The sequence below is a fragment of the Salmo salar genome, chromosome ssa04 (assembly GCF_905237065.1).
Source record: "Salmo salar chromosome ssa04, Ssal_v3.1, whole genome shotgun sequence".
NCBI classification, from domain to species: Eukaryota; Metazoa; Chordata; class Actinopteri; order Salmoniformes; family Salmonidae; genus Salmo; species Salmo salar.
In genome coordinates, this window is record NC_059445.1 from 16814426 (window position 1) to 16835864 (window position 21439).

The window sequence follows — 21439 nt, forward strand, 5'->3', positions numbered from 1 at the left end:
AAGGCCTACCTTCAAATTCAGTGCCTCTTTGCTTGACATCATTGGAAAATCAAAAGAAATCAGCCAAGACCTCAGAAAAAAAATTGTAGACCTCCACAAGTCTGGTTCATCCTTGGGAGCAATTTCCAAATGCCTGAAGGTACCACGTTCATCTGTACAAACAACAGTACGCAAGTATAAACACCATGGGACCACGCAGCCGTCATACCACTCAGGAAGGAGACGCGTTCTGTCTCCTAGAGATGAACGTACTTTGGTGCGAAAAGTGCAAATCAATCCCAGAACAACAGCAAGGACCTTGTGAAGATGCTGGAGGAATCAGGTACAAAACTATCTATATCCACAGTAAAACGAGTCCTAACCTGAAAGGCCGCTCAGCAAGGACGAAGCCACCGCTCCAAAATCGCCATAAAAAAGCCAGACTACGGTTTGCAACTGCACATGGGGACAAAGATCGTACTTTTTGGAGAAATGTCCTCTGGTCTGATGAAACAAAAATAAAACTGTTTGGCCATAATGACCATCGTTATGTTTGGAGGAAAAAGGGGGAGTCTTGCAAGACAAAGAACACCATCCCAACCGTGAAGCACGGGGGTGGCAGCATCATGTTGTGGGGGTGCTTTGCTGCAGGAGGGACTGGTGCACTTCACAAAATAGATGGCATCATGAGGGAGGAAAATTATGTGGATATATTGAAGCAATATCTCAAGACATCAGTCAGGAAGTTAAAGCTTGGTCTCAAATGGGTCTTCCAAATGGACAATGACCCCAAGCATACTTCCAAAGTTGTGGCAAAATGGCTTAAGGACAACAAAGTCAAGGTATTGGAGTGGCCATCACAAAGCCCTGACCTCAATCTAAAAGAACATTTGTGGGCAGAACTGAAAAAGTGTGTGCGAGTAAGGAGGCCTACAAACCTGACTCAGTTACACCAGCGCTGTCAGGAGGAATGGGCCAAAATTCACTTATTGTGGGAAGCTTGTGGAAGGCTACCCGAAACATTTGACCCAAGTTAAACAATTTAAAGGCAACGCTACCAAATACTAATTGAGTGTATGTAAACTTCTGACCCACTGGGAATGTGATGAAAGACATAAAAGCTGAAATAAACCTTTTTTCTACTATTATTCTGACATTTCACATTCTTAAAATAAAGTGGTGATCCTAACTGACCTAAAACAGGGAATTTTTACTAGGATTAAATGTCAGGAATTGTGAAAAACTGAGTTTAAATGTATTTTGCTAAAGTGTATGTAAACTTCCGACTTCAACTGTAGATAGATAGACAGAGAGAGAGCGAAAGAGAGAGAACGAGAGAGGGAGAGAAAGACAGAGAGAGAGAGAAAGAGAGAGTCAGAGTCAGATAAAGAGAGATAGAGATACAGACAGAGACATATCCAGTGAGAGGGATGACCCAGAGAGCTTTGGCGTCTGAGTCCTTGGGCCTGAGCCTGAGGTGTTGTTGACCTGCTCTGAGTGGTATCAGCAGTGTAATGCGGTTAATACGGCTTTAAAGGACAGATCCACTACCACTCATCCACTACCAGTCACGTATTATACTACACAGTAGGGAGAGTACAGCAGGCAGCCTGCTGCTGGATAGGCCTACAACAACATGGTGTAGAGACAATAAATACAATGTTACAATACAATATAATATACAATACAATATAGCCTACTGTAGTATTCCTTCCAAATATTTTAACATTCTCAATAGCGGTCTCAAAAGATGAGTCTGTGACAACACATGAACGATAATCTATTGTGTATAAATGATATGGTTCAATGAGTCAGTGGTCCAATGTGGTTCAATCATTGACATGGAGTGTGCTTTTCCTTTTCCTTGTTTGCCCTTTTCTCAATGCCGTAACTTGGCAACACTATGTTTATTCACTGAGAACCCTTGCATGGCGTTCTTGTGTCCAATCACGAAATAACAATCCGAGTTTCCCCCTTTCATGACTTGTCATTGCAGCAATTATTGACGGCAGACAGTTCTGAGCCAGCAGATTTCTTAGCCTGCATTCAGTCTGATTAAGTAAGCCTTGGTAGCTACGGACGCTAACCCTCTTCAGCGGCTGTCAAGTTCTTTGCTTGCTTGGCACACCAAGCTGATTCGTGACTGAAGCTTGACTGGTTGGATAAAATGAAGGCGCTATGGTATCATTTGTAGAAGAAATTTGGAAGGGGCACACTGCTCTGGTCGTGTCTTTTCGAGGGTCTTTTGTGAGCTGATGGTGATTACTGGTATTCACTAACAAATAACAAGCTGACCCGAAGCCCATTATAGAAACTCTGTGTCTGGTCCTGACATCAACAGGCCAGACTGAATGAATGAGGGGTCTGTGTTTGGGATGTTAGAATGCTCTTTTGTCTTCCACTGATTGGGCTTGTGTTATGTTCCAGGAATGGGGGATGGGGGGGGAGAGATGGGTAGACGGGTAGACTGACTAAAAAAACAGAGAGACAGACCGGGCGGTCGGGATCACTGAGGTCAGTGCAGTGAGGACAGGGACTTACTGTAGGTGGTTAAGATCATGGGAGTTAGGTGACATCTGTGGTTAAGGTAATGGGAGTTTGGGGTTCAGAGAGGTTACCAATTTCTCAGTTGATTGCATTTGAGCATGATGACAGCAATATCAGGACTGTGGGTTTGATAACCCCATGGGCCACTTAATTGTATGTTGTCGCAGACAAACTGAACAAGGTGAATATAATTAATTCAGTATATTAACACTCGTCATGGCAATTAAGATGTTGAAAGGTTTCTGATTTCAATCGGCCGTTCATAAAGAACAGGACATGCTATGATGACAGGTTGGGCTGATGGGGTTGAACAAGGACATGAGATGGGAAGGGCCCGAGCTCTGAGGATGCTGTGTTAGCCCACTTGGTGAGGTGGGAGGGTTGAGTCTCATGGCCAAACTCCTGAGGGTTCTGGCTGTCAGGTGGCTATAGCCTGCTGGCTTATTCACACCATGTCCAGCTGGCCTATCTGGCTAGCTAGATGTACATCTACCTGCCTCAAGAGAGACAGAGAGAGAGAGGAAGAGAGAGAGAGGGAGAAAGAGAGAGAGAGACAGAGAGAGAGAGCGAGAGAGAGAGGAAGAGAGAGAGAGAGAGAGAGAGAGAGAGAGAGAGAGAGAGAGAGAGAGAGAGAGAGAGAGGAAGAGAGCGAGAGAGAGAGACAGAGAGACAGAGAGAGAGAGAGAGAGGGAGAAAGAGAGAGAGAGACAGAGAGAGTGAGAGAGAGACAGAGAGAGAGAGAGAGAGAGAGAGAGAGACAGAGAGAGAGAGACAGAGAGAGACAGAGAGAGACAGAGAGAGACAGAGACTTTTTATATACCATGTGAAGATGAACATCTCTAAAAACCCTCCTGATGATAAGAACCAGAGCACTGTCCCAACACACATAAATGCCCAACAGGCCTGTAGGTCAGAGAGAAGGGTCTAAATCCCGTGACTGAGCCAGAGCCCAGACTGCAGACTGCAGCTACTGCTCTGAGGGGAGGAGGGGGAGGGGTTGACAGCAAACACGACAAACAGCCCAGCCTGGACCATTACCATACAATAGACAGCAATAAAGCAGTGGGCCTCAGATTGTACAAAAACAATAACAACGGAGCCCTTTGTGCCTGTTGTGTGTTTACTCAACTCTGACATGGAAAACAGCTAGCGACGAGGCAACCATGCTATCGTCACTAAATCATGTAAACTACAAAGAACACAAAGGAAAACCCACCTCACAGCAATAATTCCCCCGATTACTTTTGACGCAAATTATCTAGGCTATTACACCAAGATGGCTATCTTTTTCAAAATGGCCGCCGTTTTCATTCATGGGTTTTCCATAGGTTGAATGAACATAGTTGAATATAATGTTATCTTATGGTAATACTGTGCTATTATGAATTGAATTTTCATAAATCACGATTTCTTTCCCCAATTACCCCTATTGTAAGTGTCTGTTTTTACAATGTTACTCTACGTCAGTATCAAATAACCTAAGCGCTCAATGCGGTTCTAGGATTTATTACAAAACCGTGTTGGCAGCCAAAGCTAGTAAGCAACATTAGGGTTGTAACCACAGCAGCAGAATCTTCTGCAGCATTTAAAGTCCATCTATCAACATGCACTACGCTGGAGGAATCAGAGCCAGGGTTTACAGATGTTCGACTTGTTCTCTAGATATACAGTCCTGCATCCAAGACATGTGACGTCTCGTAGGACTCAGATCAACTACAGTGTGGAACAGTGATGAGTAACTTTGCTAAGAGTTTACTATACACTCTTTTTACTAAGAGTGTATAGTTCCGTAATACCTCTTTCAATTCAATTCAATGTTAATGTTTTATTCTTTATCCCAGAGGGGGAAATTGTGCAGGCAAGGTGGAAAAATTGATATTCTCCTCTCTACTGTTGGCTCCTCCATTCATACACCTTGGTTGGAGAGATAGTGTTAATTTGCTTTTGCACTGATACTAGCAGTGTGCCACTCCTCTTCCTCTGGCAGTAGTAGGTTCTTGGTCCTTGACACGGTAATGCTCTTCTACAAAAGGATAATCAGAGTGATGCTCCAGAGAGGTCATGCACTGTACTGCCTGGGGAATGGTATGTGATAGCAGCTGTCACGGGCTACATTTCAAGCCTCCCCTAAAACAATTCTTCCAGCCTTCACTCAAGCCCTGGCCCTGGTCCGGCGTTTTCTCTCCTCCTTTTCAACCCTTCCATTGTATTATTTACAGTTCCTCTGACCTCCACTACAGTGAGCAGTGGTATAAAGTACTTAAGTAAAAATACTTTAAAGTACTACTTAAGTAGTTTTTTGGGGTATCTGTACTTTACTTTTTATATTTTTGACAACTTTTACTTTTACTTCACTACATTCCTAAAGAAAGTTATTTACATTTTCCCTGACACCCAAAAGTACTCGTTACATTTTGAATGCTTAGCAGGACAGAAAATGGTCCAATTCAGTGCCAGGGTCATACTGCCTCTGATCTGGTGGGCTCACTAAACACAAATGCTTTGTTTGTAAATGATGTCTGAGTGTTGGAGTGTGCCCCTGGCTATATGTTAATAATAATTATAATTATAATGTTGTGCTGTCTGGCTTGCTTAATATAAGGAATTAAAAATTATTCGTACTTTTACTTTTACTTTTGATACTTAAGTATATTTTAGCAACTACCTTTACTTTTGATACTTAAGCATATTTAAAACCAAATACTTTTAGACTTTTACTCAAGTAGTATTTTACTGGGTGACTTTCACTTTTACTTGAGTCATTTTCTATCAAGCTATCTTTACTTTAACTCAAGTATGAGAATTGAGTACTTTTTCCACCACTGACAGTGAGACTGAAAACCCAGCCCAAGCCCAGAGACATCGACGCTCTCAGGACTTTATAAAGCAATATGGTGTGTGTGTGTGTGTGTGTGTGTGTGTGTGTGTGTGTGTGTGTGTGTGTGTGTGTGTGTGTGTGTGTGTGTGTGTGTGTGTGTGTGTGTGTGTGTGTGTGTGTGTGTGTGTGTTTGTTTAACTATCCAAGTGGCGACATTTTGCCGGTCCCTAAAAGGGAAAATACTATTTTAGACTTAATTGAGGGTTAGGGTTAAAATTAGGGTTAGGGTTAGAATTAAGGTTAGGGTTTAGAGGTTTGGTTTAGAGTTAGGGCTAGGTTAAGGGCTAGGGTTAAGGTTTAGGTTTAGGGGTTAAGGAAAAAACGATTTTGAAAGGGAATACATTTTCTGGTTCCTACAAGGATTATAAAATGTGTGTGTGTGTATGTGTGTGGGTGTGTAGTTGCGTGCACACGTGTGTGTGTGTGTGTGTGTGTGTGTGTGTGTGTGTGTGTGTGTGTGTGTGTGTGTGTGTGTGTGTGTGTGTGTGTGTAAAAACGACACATCAAAACATCTCACACCACACACAGAGAGGACTAACCAAAATCACAAAACATACAATCAAACCATAAAGTTCCTTTGTCAATAATTGTCTCAAACGTCACTGCTAAAATGTGACGATGAATACAAACAAAAGGGTGTTGATCTAAACACCTAATACAATGACCATCCCTCCATGTCAAACAGCAAAGGGTTGAATCTACACAAGGTGAATGGAAAGAAAAGAGCTTGACCATGTTTGTCTTTGTTGTGGGAGCGTATGATTCTAGCTGACAGCATCTCCCCCCGCCGCTAAAAGCAATCCTCAACTGTCAATCATCCGGTTGCTAAGAGACAGACTCAGATTAATACAAAGAGGATACAGTGGAGGAGAGAGTGGTGGTGGTGGTGGGGGGGGGGGACCGGATGATATTAAAGCCGCTTCACGTACCAAGGAAAGGTTCATTTAAAACGCCCTGCCATGGTGATGTACATCTTAACCCATCGTGTTTTTTTGGCGGTCTGAGAAAATTTAAATCTAGTAGATTTGGATGAGAAACTAACTGCTTTGAGCCTGGTGGAGAAAGATAAACGTTTCTGAATGTGCGTTGACGTAAACAGTTTGACTGCAGAGATGTTTCATTTTGGCTCTGCAATACGGCCATTAGCCATTCACGTAGAATTACATAAAGAATTTTATAGGATCTCCATGGCCACACAGTATTTGATCCTCATGTAGCCTGTAGACAGACTACAGTGATGGAAATAAACATATAGACATCCTGGCTGTACCACAACAAGCTCACAGCATCACCAAGCTGTTTCCACAACAACCCAGCTGGATTGCTCTGCGGCTATAGGACCAACCAATCCCGTAGAACTCACATCTGTAGCCATGAAGTGCTTTGAAAGGCTGGTCATGGCTCACATCAACACCATCATCCCAGAAACCCTAGAACAACTACAATTTGCATACCGCCACAACAGATCCACTGATGCACTAATCTTCCCCACCTGGACAAAAGGAACACCTACAATATGTGAAAATGTTGTTCATTGACTACAGCTCAGCATTCAACACCATAATGCCCTCAAAGCTCATCACTAAGCTAAGGACCCTGGGACTAAACACCTCCCTCTGCAACTGGATCCTTGACTTCCTGACGGGCCGCCCCCAGGTGCTAAGGGTAGGTAACAACACATCCGCCACGCTGATCCTCAACACAGGGGCCCATCATGGGTGTGTGCTCAGTCCCCTCCTGTACTCCCTGTTCACTGATGACTGCATGGCCAGGCACGACTTCAACACCAGCATCAAGTTTGCCGATGACACCTAAGTGGTAGGCCTGATCACCGACAACGATGAGACAGCCTATAGGGAGGAGGTCAGAGACCTGGCCATGTGGTACCAGGACAACAAGCTCTCCCTCAATGTGATCAAGACAAAGGAGATGATTGTGGACTACAGGAAGACCGAGCACGCTCCCATTCTCATCGACGGGGCTGCAGTGGAGCAGGTTGAGAGCTTCAAGTTCCTTGGTGTCCACATCACCAACAAACTACCATGGTCCAAACACACTAAGACAGTCGTGAAGAGGGCAGGACAAAGCCTATTCCCCCTCAGGAGACTGAAAAGATTTGGCATGGGTCCTCAGATCCTCAAAAGGTTCTACAGCTGCACCATCGAGAGCATCCTGACTAGTTGCATCACTGGCTGGTATGGCAACTGCTCAGCCTCCAACCGCAAGGCACTACAGAGGGTAGTGCGTACGGCCCAGTACATCATTGGGGCCAAGCTTCCCGCCATCCAGGACCTTTATACCAGGCGGTGTCAGAGGACGGCCCTAAAAATTGTCAAAGACTCCAGCCACCCTAGTCATAGACTGTTGTTTCTGCTACCGCATGGCAAGTGGTACCGGAGCGCCAAGTCTAGGTCCAAGAGGCTTCTTAACAGCATCTACCCCCAAGCCATAAGGCTCCTGAACAGCTAATCAAAGGGCTACCCAGACCCCTCATTTACGCTGCTGCTACTACTCTCTGTTCATTATCTATGCATGGTCACTTTAACTCTACCTACATGTACATATTACCTCAATTACCTCGACAAACCGGTGCCCTTGCACATTAACCCTTGTATATAGCCTCACTATTGTTATTTTATTGCTGCTGTTCAATTATTTGTTACTTTTATTTAAAAAATGTTTTACTTATCTATTTTTTACTTAACATGTTTTCCTTCTTAACGTCTTAAAGCATTGTTGGTTAGTAAGCATTTCACTGTAAGGTCTACACCTGTTGTATTTGGCGCATGTGACAAATCACATTTGATTTGAATCCCACAACTGATATACAGGCTAAGTCCTGACAGAACTAAATAACACAGGGTACTGGCAGGCAAGCTGCCATTTCACAGGAAGCTATCCCTCAAAAGCCCCTCTACATGATGTGTACTTCACTGGAAAAGTCCTGCGCCAGGGATGTCTGTCAATTAGCACCATTAGCTACAGTTTATGCACAGATGTAGGATATTTCTGCTTTGCAGGAAATGCACATTTGTAGTGTATTTGAGGCAATTAACGAAAAATGTATCAACCTCTACAATGTCCATTCATTATAATCCACATTATAATTCACATTTCCTGTTGCTGCAGGATTATTTTCCTGCTGTAACAAACTAGCTCAAATTAAGATCCTACATCTGTAGCTAAACAGAATCTGGGCTAGCAGCTAATAGGATAGGAACAGGTTAACCTACGTATAAATAACTTAAAGATATCGCTAATAATAGCATCATGGTATAAAGCACATCCTGTTTTTGGGTTGTGTCAGATTAGTGTCTGTGTCTACAATTTAGAAGCACCACTGTTCTCATCCACATAGTGTTGCTCAATTAACTTGCTGTGTGGTAAAAGTGGCCATTTTGCGGGGCTAAAAAGCAGCTCTGTCTTCTTTTAAGTGTTGTCAAATGCATTATTCCATAGCACCATTTTCCACAAGATGACTCATGGTAAATGTATTATTCATTCACTAGCTTTAATTCTGGGTCAGCTTAATCTAATATGCATTACCTTAACCTCTCATGGTACAAAGATGGGCCAAATAAACGTTCAAATAAACCCAAAGCTGTATGCTTTTTGGGTAAGACTTCACTTAAAGCTCGTCGGTTTAATGCATTATTATTGTATCATCACTTGTTATAAGCATGCATAAACTTGGGTATCATACTATATGTCACTGGGAGTATTAAAGCTTGTCAGGGATCAATTAGATTTAGCCACAGGCCAATGTTTTTCTTGATCGGATGGTCTGGGGGCCGGAACTTAATTACCAATAAATTATAGACTGCAAATTGACTGCAAGAAGCCCAAACATATATAATATTTGACTAAAGCATAATCATTTCAAACCTTGCTTACATGTGTCTCTCTATTATGCGTGGGAATACTTGGGTACAGATTTCCAAAATTAAAACCACTTGGAGCTGATTTCCTGGTGTTTTTACAGTCTTCTATGTCCAGCAATAAAAACGTGAAAATAAAATATAAAATGTGCTCAAAAAACGAATAATGTAACTTTGTGTTGGGGATGCTACTATAATCAATAGCGGTGTATAGTGTTTCTGTGAGAGCATAGTAAGTGATGCCCTCCAGTAACAGATACCCTGTAATCACATTCACTAAGCAGGGGCATTAGGGACTGTAAGTTGTGTCATCACATCCCTGTGAGAGAGGGGAAAAGATAGCTGCATCCTATTCATTTCCACAGGTTGGTTCCCAATGGCATGCCAATGCATTCCAGTCTTCACATCAATAAACTATTTGAATGTATACCTGCACAGCAAGAGGAATGCAGTCTTTCATCAAGTGGAACATCTCTCACACTCATATGTATCTCTTCCCTTGGAAACGCTACCTTCTGCTGCTCAAAGGCTTTTAGATAGATAGTTTCACTACCACATCACCCCGAGAGCTGAGAGTAACAAAGCTGATCTCTCTAGCAACTGTGGTAAAGAGAGTAGTCTTTGGATGAAACACCCATGGCTTGAAACAGACATCGGTGCCCGTGGCAACCCTTTACCAGTCCAACAATCCAACAGAAACCTTTCCACATGTCTTCCATAATACATGAGGTTCGTGGCTGCTATCAGCCAAAAGAGGCATAAAATAAATAAAAGGCCTATTTTTACGACGTCAACGAGGGCTCGTAATAAAACACAGGGGTTAAGTACCTGGGTGCTTCCCTCAAGAGCAGCAGACACAACAACAGAACCCTGACCTCTCCTTTCTGGCCCTGTACTTCATCTTAAATTCTGAATCAACAGAATTTGAACTGCCTCAGTCTGTGGACATAGTACACTGCACTCACTACCTCTGCAGTCATTACGTTGGGAGTCTTAACGCTCGGAACGATGTGATCACTGCGACCTCATCGTGTATCTCGTGTGTCTCGCTACACCATTATCCTCTAACGAGACACATTTCGGTTGAACGCATGCAGTTGTGCAACTGACTAGGTTTCCCCTTTCCCTTCCCTCGCTTCCTCTTCCTCAACATCATCCTCCTCCCCATCATTATACTCAATCCCCTCTGGTCTCACTTTAAGCCACCAATTCCACAACCATCTCCTAACACCAGCATGACATTGGGGAATGAGAAGAGTGTCCATGTCTGTGTCCTGCTATAGTGTTACTAACTGGATTTGATTCATGTTCATTTGCCGGGGGGTGGGGGGCGGGGGGGCAAACAGGAAGTGCTAAATGATGGTGCTGGTACTAACTGCACTGTAATTAGAGGTCATTCATTAGCCTCTGTGTCAGTACAGGCACAGGCAGCATCGTAAACCAGGAACACTCGGCAACAGCATTAAACAAAGAGTCTCTTTATGGAGTCCATCCTGCGAGACACCGCAGCACTGCTAATGGCCTTGCTAATGAAATGAAATCACATTTTATTGGTTGTATACCCATATTTAGTGGCCTTGCTAGGGAGCTAGCATCTATGATGCTTTCCTGTTCCATTGCAAAAGACTGACAATGTACAATATAGCCCGAGGGTAACACTTTATCTAAGGCATACAGGTATACTGCATTAAAGTATCTATGAATGCCTCGTAAGGTCTTAGTATCATCTGATAACTGCAAATGAAAATGAATTAACTGTTCTTCGGCTGACATCCTTTTATGATGACAACACAATGAACAGAATGAGCGATGATGAGTGGACCGTGACAGCTGTCTGGCTGTCTGTCTGCACACAGCATAACAAAACGAGTTGCTCGACTTCATTAATACACTGCCCCAAAAACAAAAGGCGAACGCCAAAAATCGATAGAAGACAAAGCATCCAATTTTCACCCGGGGACAAATTCCATTATACATTTAAAGATGGTCCTTTTAGAACTGGCCAGTGGCATGAAAATTCAATCGTAAAGCGATCATTGTTGAACAACGATTCTCAACCCAAATATGTGGCGCAACGTAGGCTACCTGTCGCAAGGACAATGGGATGGGAAATGACAAATCTCAGGCTAGATAATTGCTATTAGCCTGAAACACCACTGACATTGCACCAGTCTATAGATGTTATTGTCGGTCACTGTGCACTATCAAAGTCCAACGACTATAACCCTGTCCAGCTAGATTGAGTATGCAGTTCTAGTACGTTCTACTGTGCTCTAGATTGACAGTACACACAGAGTAATTTACTCCAAGCTACATGTTAAATGTGTCATAATCAGGTGATGTTTCCTAAATGACAGTAAGTGTTGATGTAATGTCAACAAATGACTGTATTCCTGGCTGGGTTTTGAACCCATGACCTTGGTGTCGCACGTCATTTAGTCTAACAAAGGGTTTATACAGTGGCGCTCCCTGGGGAACATACAGTCTGGTAGATTAGGCTAATCAACAAAGGCCTTGAGGTAAGCAATCGTACCCATCTGAACAGAGCACAACAAAACAGTTGCTTGACTTCAATACAATTCTGCTCCAACAACTACAAAAATCTAGAAGACTGTAAGAGAAGCTATTGTTCAGTTATAGCCAGTCCATCGCTAGCCAAAGTCCGCTTTCCCAGAGACCCCAGTCAGAACACTCATCGGACGTAATCGGTGGCGTTGCCCTGGTACCCTGACCTTTCTCTCAGAACTTTAGTCACCATGCTCCTCAAGCTGTAACAATGAGAAAGCTTGTTAGCATAATTGCAGTCCGGAGAGGAGTGGAGCAGACAGAAGGTAAGAGAGGGAAGCCCCGGCCGGGTCTTTCTGGCCTAAATAGACTACACTAGGACCATCCAGGCAGGAAGTTGTATAGTTCAGGTCTTATCAGTGACAAGGCCAGTCTAGCAATGACCCTGGAGCAACGGAACACTACTCCCAGACTTGCCTCCCTCCCTCCCTGCACCCTTATCTGAAACACGGTAGGGTTGCTTCTCTTCTCTCCATGCCTGCCTCTCTGCCTCCCTCCCATTCTCCCTGCCTCCCATAGGCCTGCCTACATGCTTCTTTCCTTTGCTCCCTGCCTCCCTCCCTCTCTCCCTGCCTATCTCCCTGCCTGCCTCCTTCTCTGCATGACCCCCACGGCCCACTAACTCCCACTGCCTCTTGGATACTGAGAGTTATGGATCACTTTCTCTAGGCCAATACCCACTGGTGGCTGAAGGGGATGGTGATTTGTAGCTTATGGCTTACACAGGTACTGTATCAAGTTGATTCAGATATCTATCTTGGAACCCACAGTCTGAGTCACAGACCATCAAGAATGTAATCAAAGAGCCTAGACAAGCACCTAAGGTGAGTTTGTAGTCGGTAGAGTGTGAGGGATCTCTATAGAACTATGTCACTGAAAACACTGGTTCAATATTTCATCCACACGCATAGAGAATGAGAGTATTTTTGTCACAGAACCTCAGTTTGGAGGGGACCAGTGTCATTTCAGCCCCCATTTCACAGCACAGTACACTCTCTAACTATATTTTCAGGCTCAATCATTGATGCAATCCACAGTGGGCCAGTAGTCGATTATTTATGTACCAGAGTCAGTAATGTGACAACAATTGTCTCAACTCGACTGTTTGTACGAACAGAAAAAAAGCTCCACTGTCCTAAAAGACAAGCAACATCCAATAACTTTACCCCAAAGTGAAGGAAGAGAGTCAATTAGTCATTCAAATTGATCCACATACATCTATCAGCCGCGAAAATCCCACACAGCTCTGTTACAAAGATCCAAGAGAGTGCTAAGGATGTATGTTCATACATTCATACCATGGAGTTCTGTTGGAGTTCATACAATGGAGTTCTGTTGATAGCAACAGCAGCATGATGCTAGCTGTAGATGGGGGAGTGCAGCCTGGGTATTTCATTTCACTCCCGCTGCGGCTTATCACGCCCGGATAAATCAATAGTGCTTCAATATTCAAACTGCCTCAGAGACCGGCTTGATTCTAATTGAATTATATTATAAGCCCTCCATTTTCCAAGCTATGAATGCTTTACAAAGTGGAAGTGCTGTACTTCCTGATACAATCAACGAGAGATTGGAGATGGTTGAGGATGACAGGGAATAGTTTATTGAAATCAGGCAGGAGTTTTTAGTCAGCAAATAGCACTTTTGTCACAACCAGTCATCACCATAACATTCAGCATCACCGTCCCCATAATCAAACACCATAACATCATCAGAATCATCACCATGTTCATCAGTACCGTCAACAGTACCCCCCCCCCCTCCCCCCACATAGTACTTCCTAATGCTATGTATTTCTAAATCGAAGTGTTTGGGGAGACCAGATATGTTTATGTGTGTGTGTGTTTGTGCGTGTGTGCGTGTGCGTGTGCGTGTGTGTGTGTGTGTGTGTGTGTGTGTGTGTGTGTGTGTGTGTGTGTGTGTGTGTGTGTGTGTGTGTGTGTGTGTGTGTGTGTGTGTGTGTGCATACAGTGATTGATGTCTGTGTAACTGTGTGTTGCCGCGTTGATATATGGGTAGGCGGTATTTGCTTTCTCAAAAATCGACACATTACCTTGTTAATCTCCATCCTTCCTTCAAATCCACTCCCGCTATCCCTCCTGCTTTCTCCAAAACAACATCCCCTCCATCCATCAGAGAGCGAGAGAGAGAGCGAAAGAGCACCTCCCATCTCTCCGTCGTCACCACCATCGCTGTCGTTTTGTTTCTCCACAGCACATTCTCTCCTCACCCAGCTACCTCCCTCCCTCCATCCTTCCTTTTGTCATCCCTTGCCTTCTCCCTCCAATTGTCCCTTCCCTCAGCCTGCTAAAGAGATTTGCATTGATCATTTTTTTTCGGTGGGTTCGGCTATATTTGTGATTAGCCAAGCATGCCACAATGAAGTATAGGAGACCCGCAGCCGCATAGAGGGAAGGAGAGAGAGAGAGAGAGAGAGAGAGAGAGAGAGAGAGAGAGAGAGAGAGAGAGAGAGAGAGAGAGAGAGAGAGACTATCACTATTCTGCTAGCCAACACCCCAAGGCATTCATTATTATCTCGAGAAGGCAACAACTGCCTGGACAAATAGTCACAGACCCTCTGCTTTCAGCACCTGCCTCTTTTGACTAGAGAGTATGATAATGAAGAGATGACACGCAGGGAAACAACTAATTGAACTGGGAACCTCAAATGGTTCGAGTCCAGCAGTTGAAGATTTTCCAAAGGCCGGGGCTGACACATTTTCTCCCAGAGGTGGGTGGTGCTCACTCAGAAGTAAACAACCATCTAATCCCACCAACCCCTGTCGGTAAACATAGACAGACTCTGTTGCTGTTGCTGACAAACTGTGATGGGGAACATTTTGGATTTGGTCACATTGAGTACCATCGCCATATGGTTGTAGTTATTTTGGCATTGGAAGGGAGAGAGAGATATAGAGAGACAGAGACAAAGAGAGAGAGAGAGAGAGAGAGAAGGGATAGAGAAAGAGATAGAGAGAGAGGATGAGAGAGACAGTGAGACAAGAAAGCTTATGGGGTCTACAAAAACAAAATGATATGTTTAAGCCGCCCTGTTTTTCTTTCTCTCTCTCCCTCCATCTCCCTCTCTCTCTTTACGCTCTCTCTCTCTCTATTTCAGAAGTGGGTCAGGACTAATGAGCGAGCAGCAGAACAGTTACTTAAAGACGCGCCGGGTACCACTGGAAGGACAATGACCATGGCATGGAACCTTCACTCCCTCACTCTCTCTCTTTCCTTCTCTCTCGCTCTCTCTCTCTCCTTTCCCCCTCCCTCTCTCACTCCCTCTTTCTCATTGTCAATTCAATTCAAGGGGCTTTATTGGCATGGTAAACATGTTTACATTGCCAAAGCAAGTGAAATGGATAAGCAAAAGTGAAATAAACAATAAAAAGTGAACAGTAAATATTACACTCACACAAGTTCCAAAAGAATAAAGACATTTAAAATGTTATATTATGTCTATATACAGTGTTGTAAAATACTAAATGACTAAAATGTAAATGTAAAAATGTTGTAATGATGTGCAAAAAGTTTAAGTACAAAAGGGAAAATAGATATACATACATATGGGTTGTATTTATAATAGTGTTTGTTCTTCACTGGTTGCCCTTTTCTTGTGGCAACAGGTCACAAATCTTGCTGCTGTGATTGTACACTGTGGTATTTCACCCAGTAGATATGGGAGTTTATCAAAATTGGATTTGTTTTCAAATTCTTTGTGGGTCTGTGTAATCTGAGGGAAATATGTGTCTCTAATATGGTCATACATTTGGCAGAAGGTTAGGAAGTGCAGCTCAGTTTCCACCTCATTGTGTGGGCAGTGTGCACATAGCCTGTCTTCTCGTGAGAGCCAGGTCTGCCTATGGCGGCCTCTCTCAATAGCAAGGCTATGATCACTGAGTCTGTACATAGTCAAAGCTTTCCTTAATTTTGGGTCAGTTACAGTGGCCAGGTATTCTGCCACTGTGTACTCTCTGTTTAGGGCCAAATAGCATTCTAGTTTGCGCAGTTTTTTTGTTAATTCTTTCCAATGTGTGAAGTAGTTATATTTTTGTTTTCTCAGGATTTGGTTGGGTCTAATTGTGTTGCTGTCCTGGGGCTCTGTGGGGTTGGTTTGTGTTTGTGAACAGAGCCCCAGGAGAATCTTGCTTAGGGGAATCTTCTCCAGGTTAATCTCTCTGTAGGTGATGACTTTGTTATGGAAGATTATCGCTGTCTCTCTCCCCCTCTGTCTCTCTCTCTACACTCCAACCCCAAGTGTAACCTTTTGTAACCTGTTTTAGTGGAGGGGCGGGGGTATGTGGTTCATATGTGTAAATTGTGTATGTGAAAGCGGCGTGGGGGAGGAGGCAAAGGGGAGGGGAGGAGAGGGAGGGGAAGGAAGGGAAGGAAGGGAAGGAAGGGAAGGAAGGGAAGCATCTGCTTGGGCTAAAGATGGGTCCCCATGCTTAGCTCTGATTGGCTAAGAGTGTACGTCATCTTTAAAAACAGTCAAAAAAATGAATTCCATCTCAATAACAGACAATGCATTCGCATTTTTCATTCATAATGGGTATATAGTCTTAGCTAGCGCTGCATACGTGTTCTGATGATCCCCCCCCCCGACAAGACAACACCCGCCACAGTGCCGTTAAATGAGATGAATGGTACAGCAGCCATGCACCCCGCCACTAAACAAACAACTGTTACTGAGACAAAGGGACAGGAGGACAGGCGCGCTAATCTGATTTCAGCTGATTTCAGCTTAGATGGCAAAGTAATGGCTGCATTGTTGCCATACACGGGGAAAATTGAGTGAGTGAGAGAAGGAGGGAGGGATGGAGGGAGGGAGGGAAATAAATGAACTTCTCCGCTGTCTCTTGTGAGCCGTCAAGACAAGCGTTCAAGCAGAAGACAAGAAAATTCCCACGGACCCCCCTCCAATCCACCACTCAACAAACAAGGGACCCCCAAACACCCGCCTCCTTCTCTCTCCCTCCCTCCATCCACCCCTCCCTCCACCTTTCAAAACAGCATTGCTCAAATCAAAATAAAACCAGCGCAATTCCAATGAACTCTGAACGACGATGACAATCAATAATAATGAGAAAAAAAATCTCCCAAAAACACTCAAGTAATTACAATCCATGTGTTTCTTTGTCTGCATCAGTAGCTTATTCTTTGCTTGGCAGCATCCAAATACATGTCTGTGTCAAAGAGAGAGTGTGTAACATAGGCATACAGTACGTACAGTTGCAGCAGCAGCAACACAAAGGAAAAATGGATAGCTCCGAGATATTTACATTTTTTTTGAAGATTTTACACCGTACCTTTTGAATTCTGTCCTTCTTCCATATTCTCTTCCATTGTGACTGGGTTTGTGTCCACTTCGATTTCAATACACAGAAATTTCACAAAGCCTCTCGGTCACAAGTGTATAAAGCCTCCTCTCGGCTATGTGTGTGTACAGTGTGAGTGTGTGTTGGGGTGTGTTTTGTCCCCTAGCTGTGAGTTGTGGCGTTGTAGCAGTGAGCAGCTCCTAGGGAAGTCCGCTCTCAGTGTTGTGCCGTCTCTCTCAGACTCTCACTCACACCCCTCCCTCGCCCTCCTCTCTCTCTTTCGCTCTCCGGCACTCACACCCCTCCCTCCCTCCCTCCCTCGCTCCTCTCTCTCTCTCGCTCTCTCTCTCTCTGGCACTCACACCACTCCCTCGCTCCTCTCTCTCTTTCTCTCTCCGGCACTCACACCCCTCCCTCCCTCCCTCGCTCCTCTCTCTCTCTCTCTCTTTCTCTCTCCGGCACTCACACCCCTCCCTCCCTCCCTCACTCCTCTCTCTTTCTCTCTCTGGCACTCACACGCCTCCCTCTCTTCTAGCTCTCACTCCCATCTCGCTCGGACTCTCACACCCATATCGCTCTCTCCCTTTCTCTGTCTCCCCCTCCCTCTTTTTTCTCTCACTCTTTACCCCCCACCCTCTCTCTCTCTCTCTCTCTCTCTCTCTCTCTCTCTCTCTCAGAGCGCGGCAGCCCCTGATCTCATTCCTTCTGTTCTTCTGAAGATGATCAATTCCTCCAGTCCATTACTAGAAACCGCAACACCAGGAAGCACATAACTGGACTGGGAGAGAAAGATCAACTCCTCTTCCCTTTAAATGTCTTAAGCATAAATATGAATAACCATGTTTTTGGAGGAAGGAGTGTAAAAGAGAGAAGGAGGAATGGAAGGAGAAACTCTACTTCCCTGTGAGTTTCTTTAAATGGAAATTGGGAATAATACTGCTGAATTGGAAAGACAGAAAAGGAGGAATGGGCTCGCCACAAGGAGAAAGACATAAGCAGGTGTTCAGCCATAAAAACAAGGGATTGAGGGTTTCTATTAGAAGCAGGATGGTGAAAGCAGCAGCAGCAGCAGCAGCCCGGCACACTGTGAGCAGATGGAGGGGTGTAACCAGCCCAACAGCCACTCTCCCTCTCACCCTCCTCCCCCACCAAACCCCTGTTTCTTAGAGTAAATGGAAGAGCCCGCCAGTCAGCCTGCCTGTGGTTAAGTTATGCTGCACTGACTAGTGAAAGGAAGAGGATATATGTTTTTACCTTCTGAAATTGAATAATGCCTTTTTTTCATTGCGGTGTTGGGCTTGGATGGAAGTATGTCTGTGTTTTGTCACAAAGATATGCAGTGCTATGGCTCTCAAGAAATCCTTTTCTCAATGGCAAAGAGCGCACACGCACGCACAATCGCACACATGCAGGCGCACACACACACACACACACACACACACACACACACACACACACACACACACACACACACACACACACACACACAGACTAGTGATAGGGGGAAAAATCAAATACAATTCCATTTCACAATATTATTTTGGACAGTATTATATCGATACTTTGACTCCAAGTATTGATGATACTTTTTTTTGTTGCTAGCGCGAGTCGGCTGTACCTGCGCCAAAACTCTGGTATTTTTCATCCTATAGCTTGTTCTCCATCTTCTTTTGAAAAAGTGAGCCAACATGTTTTCAGCAGTTTTATTTCCATGACTGATCCATGCTCTCTCCTGTCTCTCTGCAGCAGACATAATAGTGAGCAATATGTTCAGGAACATCAAATCACAATAAAATCACAGTATCAAATCACAATACATATAGAATGGTGAGAATCGTAATACCTATCGTATCGGCACCTAAATATCGTGATAATACCGTATGGTGAGGTCCTTTGCAATTCCCAGCCCTAACACGCACGCTCACACACACCTATCTCCGTCATATATAGAGTGAATGATTTACAGTATAGGTGATGCTGTAGGGGTTTTACAGGGGAGGTCATAGACACAAAGAGAACAGAATGACAAAGTTTCCTACGTGTTGTCTTATGTAGCTGGTCTTAAAGCTCTGGGACAGGTTCTCATTGCGCCTCAGGACACAGTCACTCCTGGTTGATCCCTATAGGGTTACAGGGTTGGTGAGGGAAGCAGGGAGTAATTGTGTTTGAACCCGATGCCCCAGAAGACTATGTTAACCCTCTGAACTAAAGGCTTTAGTCCCAGAGAAGGTTAGTCATCAGACAGGTCCCTCTTGCAAAAGAGATTGTATCTCAATGAGACCAACCTGTATAAAGGTCAAATGAAAACAATTGATCAGTGGTTACACCTAGATCGATTTGAGCTGTGTATCTCCACTCTGCCTGGTTCCCCAGCTCCCCAGCCAGTACTACCGAGGGCTACTGTCTGAATGATGCACTGATTGGTTATGGTTGGCGAGTACAATCAGGGCTGGACACAGCACTAATCAGTCACACTCACTCTGGCGGAAGCGTTGGCGCAAAAATGTAGCGCTGCGTGTTACTGCTTCGTACACACACACCGCACATTGAGATAAGACCTGCAGCCAAATCAATGATCTCTCAATCAATCAATATTAGCAATTGGTGTTAAATGATGACAATAGAATGGTAACAAAAAAAAACATGTTAAAGGTGATATCAGCCAGCACATGATGATAAAAATGATGAAAATGCAAATGATGAATCAAGTTCATTGTTAAAACACACACAGATGAAATACAACCATAGCCGTCTTTAATCGCTGTGTGAATCTGATCCTGTACGTTCTCTATGCCGTCAGCAGCAGTGGCACGTCCACATAAAGACAAGTGGGAGACGCTCTGGCTGCACGAACTGAACGGAGGCAGCGGTAAACACGGCGCGTGTCGCTCTGCATGCAGCGGCAGGTACAACAGCCTAGCGACGACAGCACGAGCTGCGCGCCTGGCGACGGCGGTGAGATGCGATGTAGCGGTCGCGCCCGAGATTAAAATGATTGGCTGCAGTCAGCGAGGTCATTAACAATGTAGCAGCTATAGAAGCTAGGGCCTTTCGTGGCTACTAGATAGGAGCGAAGACGACTCTTTCTCAAGTCCTCTTTCCTTGCATCGTCTCTCCTCGCCTCCTTCTCAAAAATGCTTTGGAGAAGAAAGTCCTCCAATACAATTGAGAAGGAAGAGAGGAGATAGAATGCAAGGAATCACATTATGACAAAATGAAATTGAGCCGCAGACTCCAGAGAAAAGCAGCGCAGCTGATAATAATTGTGTGCAAGTAGTGCCAGAGCAGAGTCTATCTGGGCAGAGGAGGGAGGAGTGATCCTGCATCAGGTATGGTCTGAGGGGAGTGTAGAGCTCACGTTGATGAAAGCCACTGTAGATAGGAATACGGAGTGGATGCGGAATCAGATACGGTTGGGCTTGGGCTGACTGAAAGTCTCAGGACTGAATCAGATAGTCTAGACGTATAAGAGATAGAAGAACGATACTGAATGAAATACTAAATCACATTGACTCAGATACTACAGATCTGGAAGTAAGCCATGTGCTTTTGTGTAGAATTCAAGTGACAGGAATGTAGGCCTACTACGCCAATGAACAACGACAGATTAAAACATTTTTTTTTTTTGTGACACTCACAGTGCAGACATTTTAATTATTTTTCCTTTGCTAATTATGCTATGAACCAGCCACTTATCTGGCCATTACTATGCTATTAATGTCTGTAATCTCAGCTACAGGTTTGTTTCTCACGCATACTAATCAGACAATCGGGAGCTGCGCCATGACAACCTGAGAGACGGGCTGTAATTGGCTTGAATGACAGAAAGGTTGAGTTTCTGAGAACCTAGGGCTAGGATGGATGACTCATAGCACAGGCCGGGACGTAGACCCGCACACACTCACTACTGCTTCTGTATCACTGGTAGAACAAGACAATGTTGTTCCAATGACAAAACAATAAAATCTTCTCTACTATACAAGTTGTCATTTTCTCAAGAGACACATTAATGAAGCCAAGATACAGACTCAACATACCGATAGCCTAGAATATGTCATGTAATCATTATGAATACGTGCCATACAGATGAATTATGAATTCATTATTTGGTTAATTGTATATTATTAAACATTGCTTACCTCTAGGACCTAGGTTATTAAATAGCAGCATAATTGTTGTTTTAAATGAGGGCTGTAGAAGGTTGACATACAGTTCTTAGCCTATGCAGAGACTGTATTGGCTCTAACATGGGTGGAAGACTTCTATGTATATAT

The 21439-nt window shown here is 44.1% G+C and overlaps 1 protein-coding gene across 2 annotated transcripts in view; it reads right to left on the reverse strand.

Moving 5' to 3' along the window:
* Positions 1–21439, reverse strand: part of LOC106602380 (neuronal membrane glycoprotein M6-a) — a 66069-nt gene that overhangs the window by 30713 nt on the left and 13917 nt on the right. Inside the window, exon 1 of one of the 2 annotated variants that reach the window (XM_014194978.2) lies at positions 17157–17425. The exons of the other annotated variant lie outside the window; for it this stretch is intronic. Coding sequence (XP_014050453.1) covers positions 17157–17193 — 37 coding nt within the window. The 5' untranslated portion in view covers positions 17194–17425. Of the gene's footprint in view, positions 1–17156; positions 17426–21439 lie in introns of those variants that run through there. 2 annotated transcript variants of the gene reach the window in all.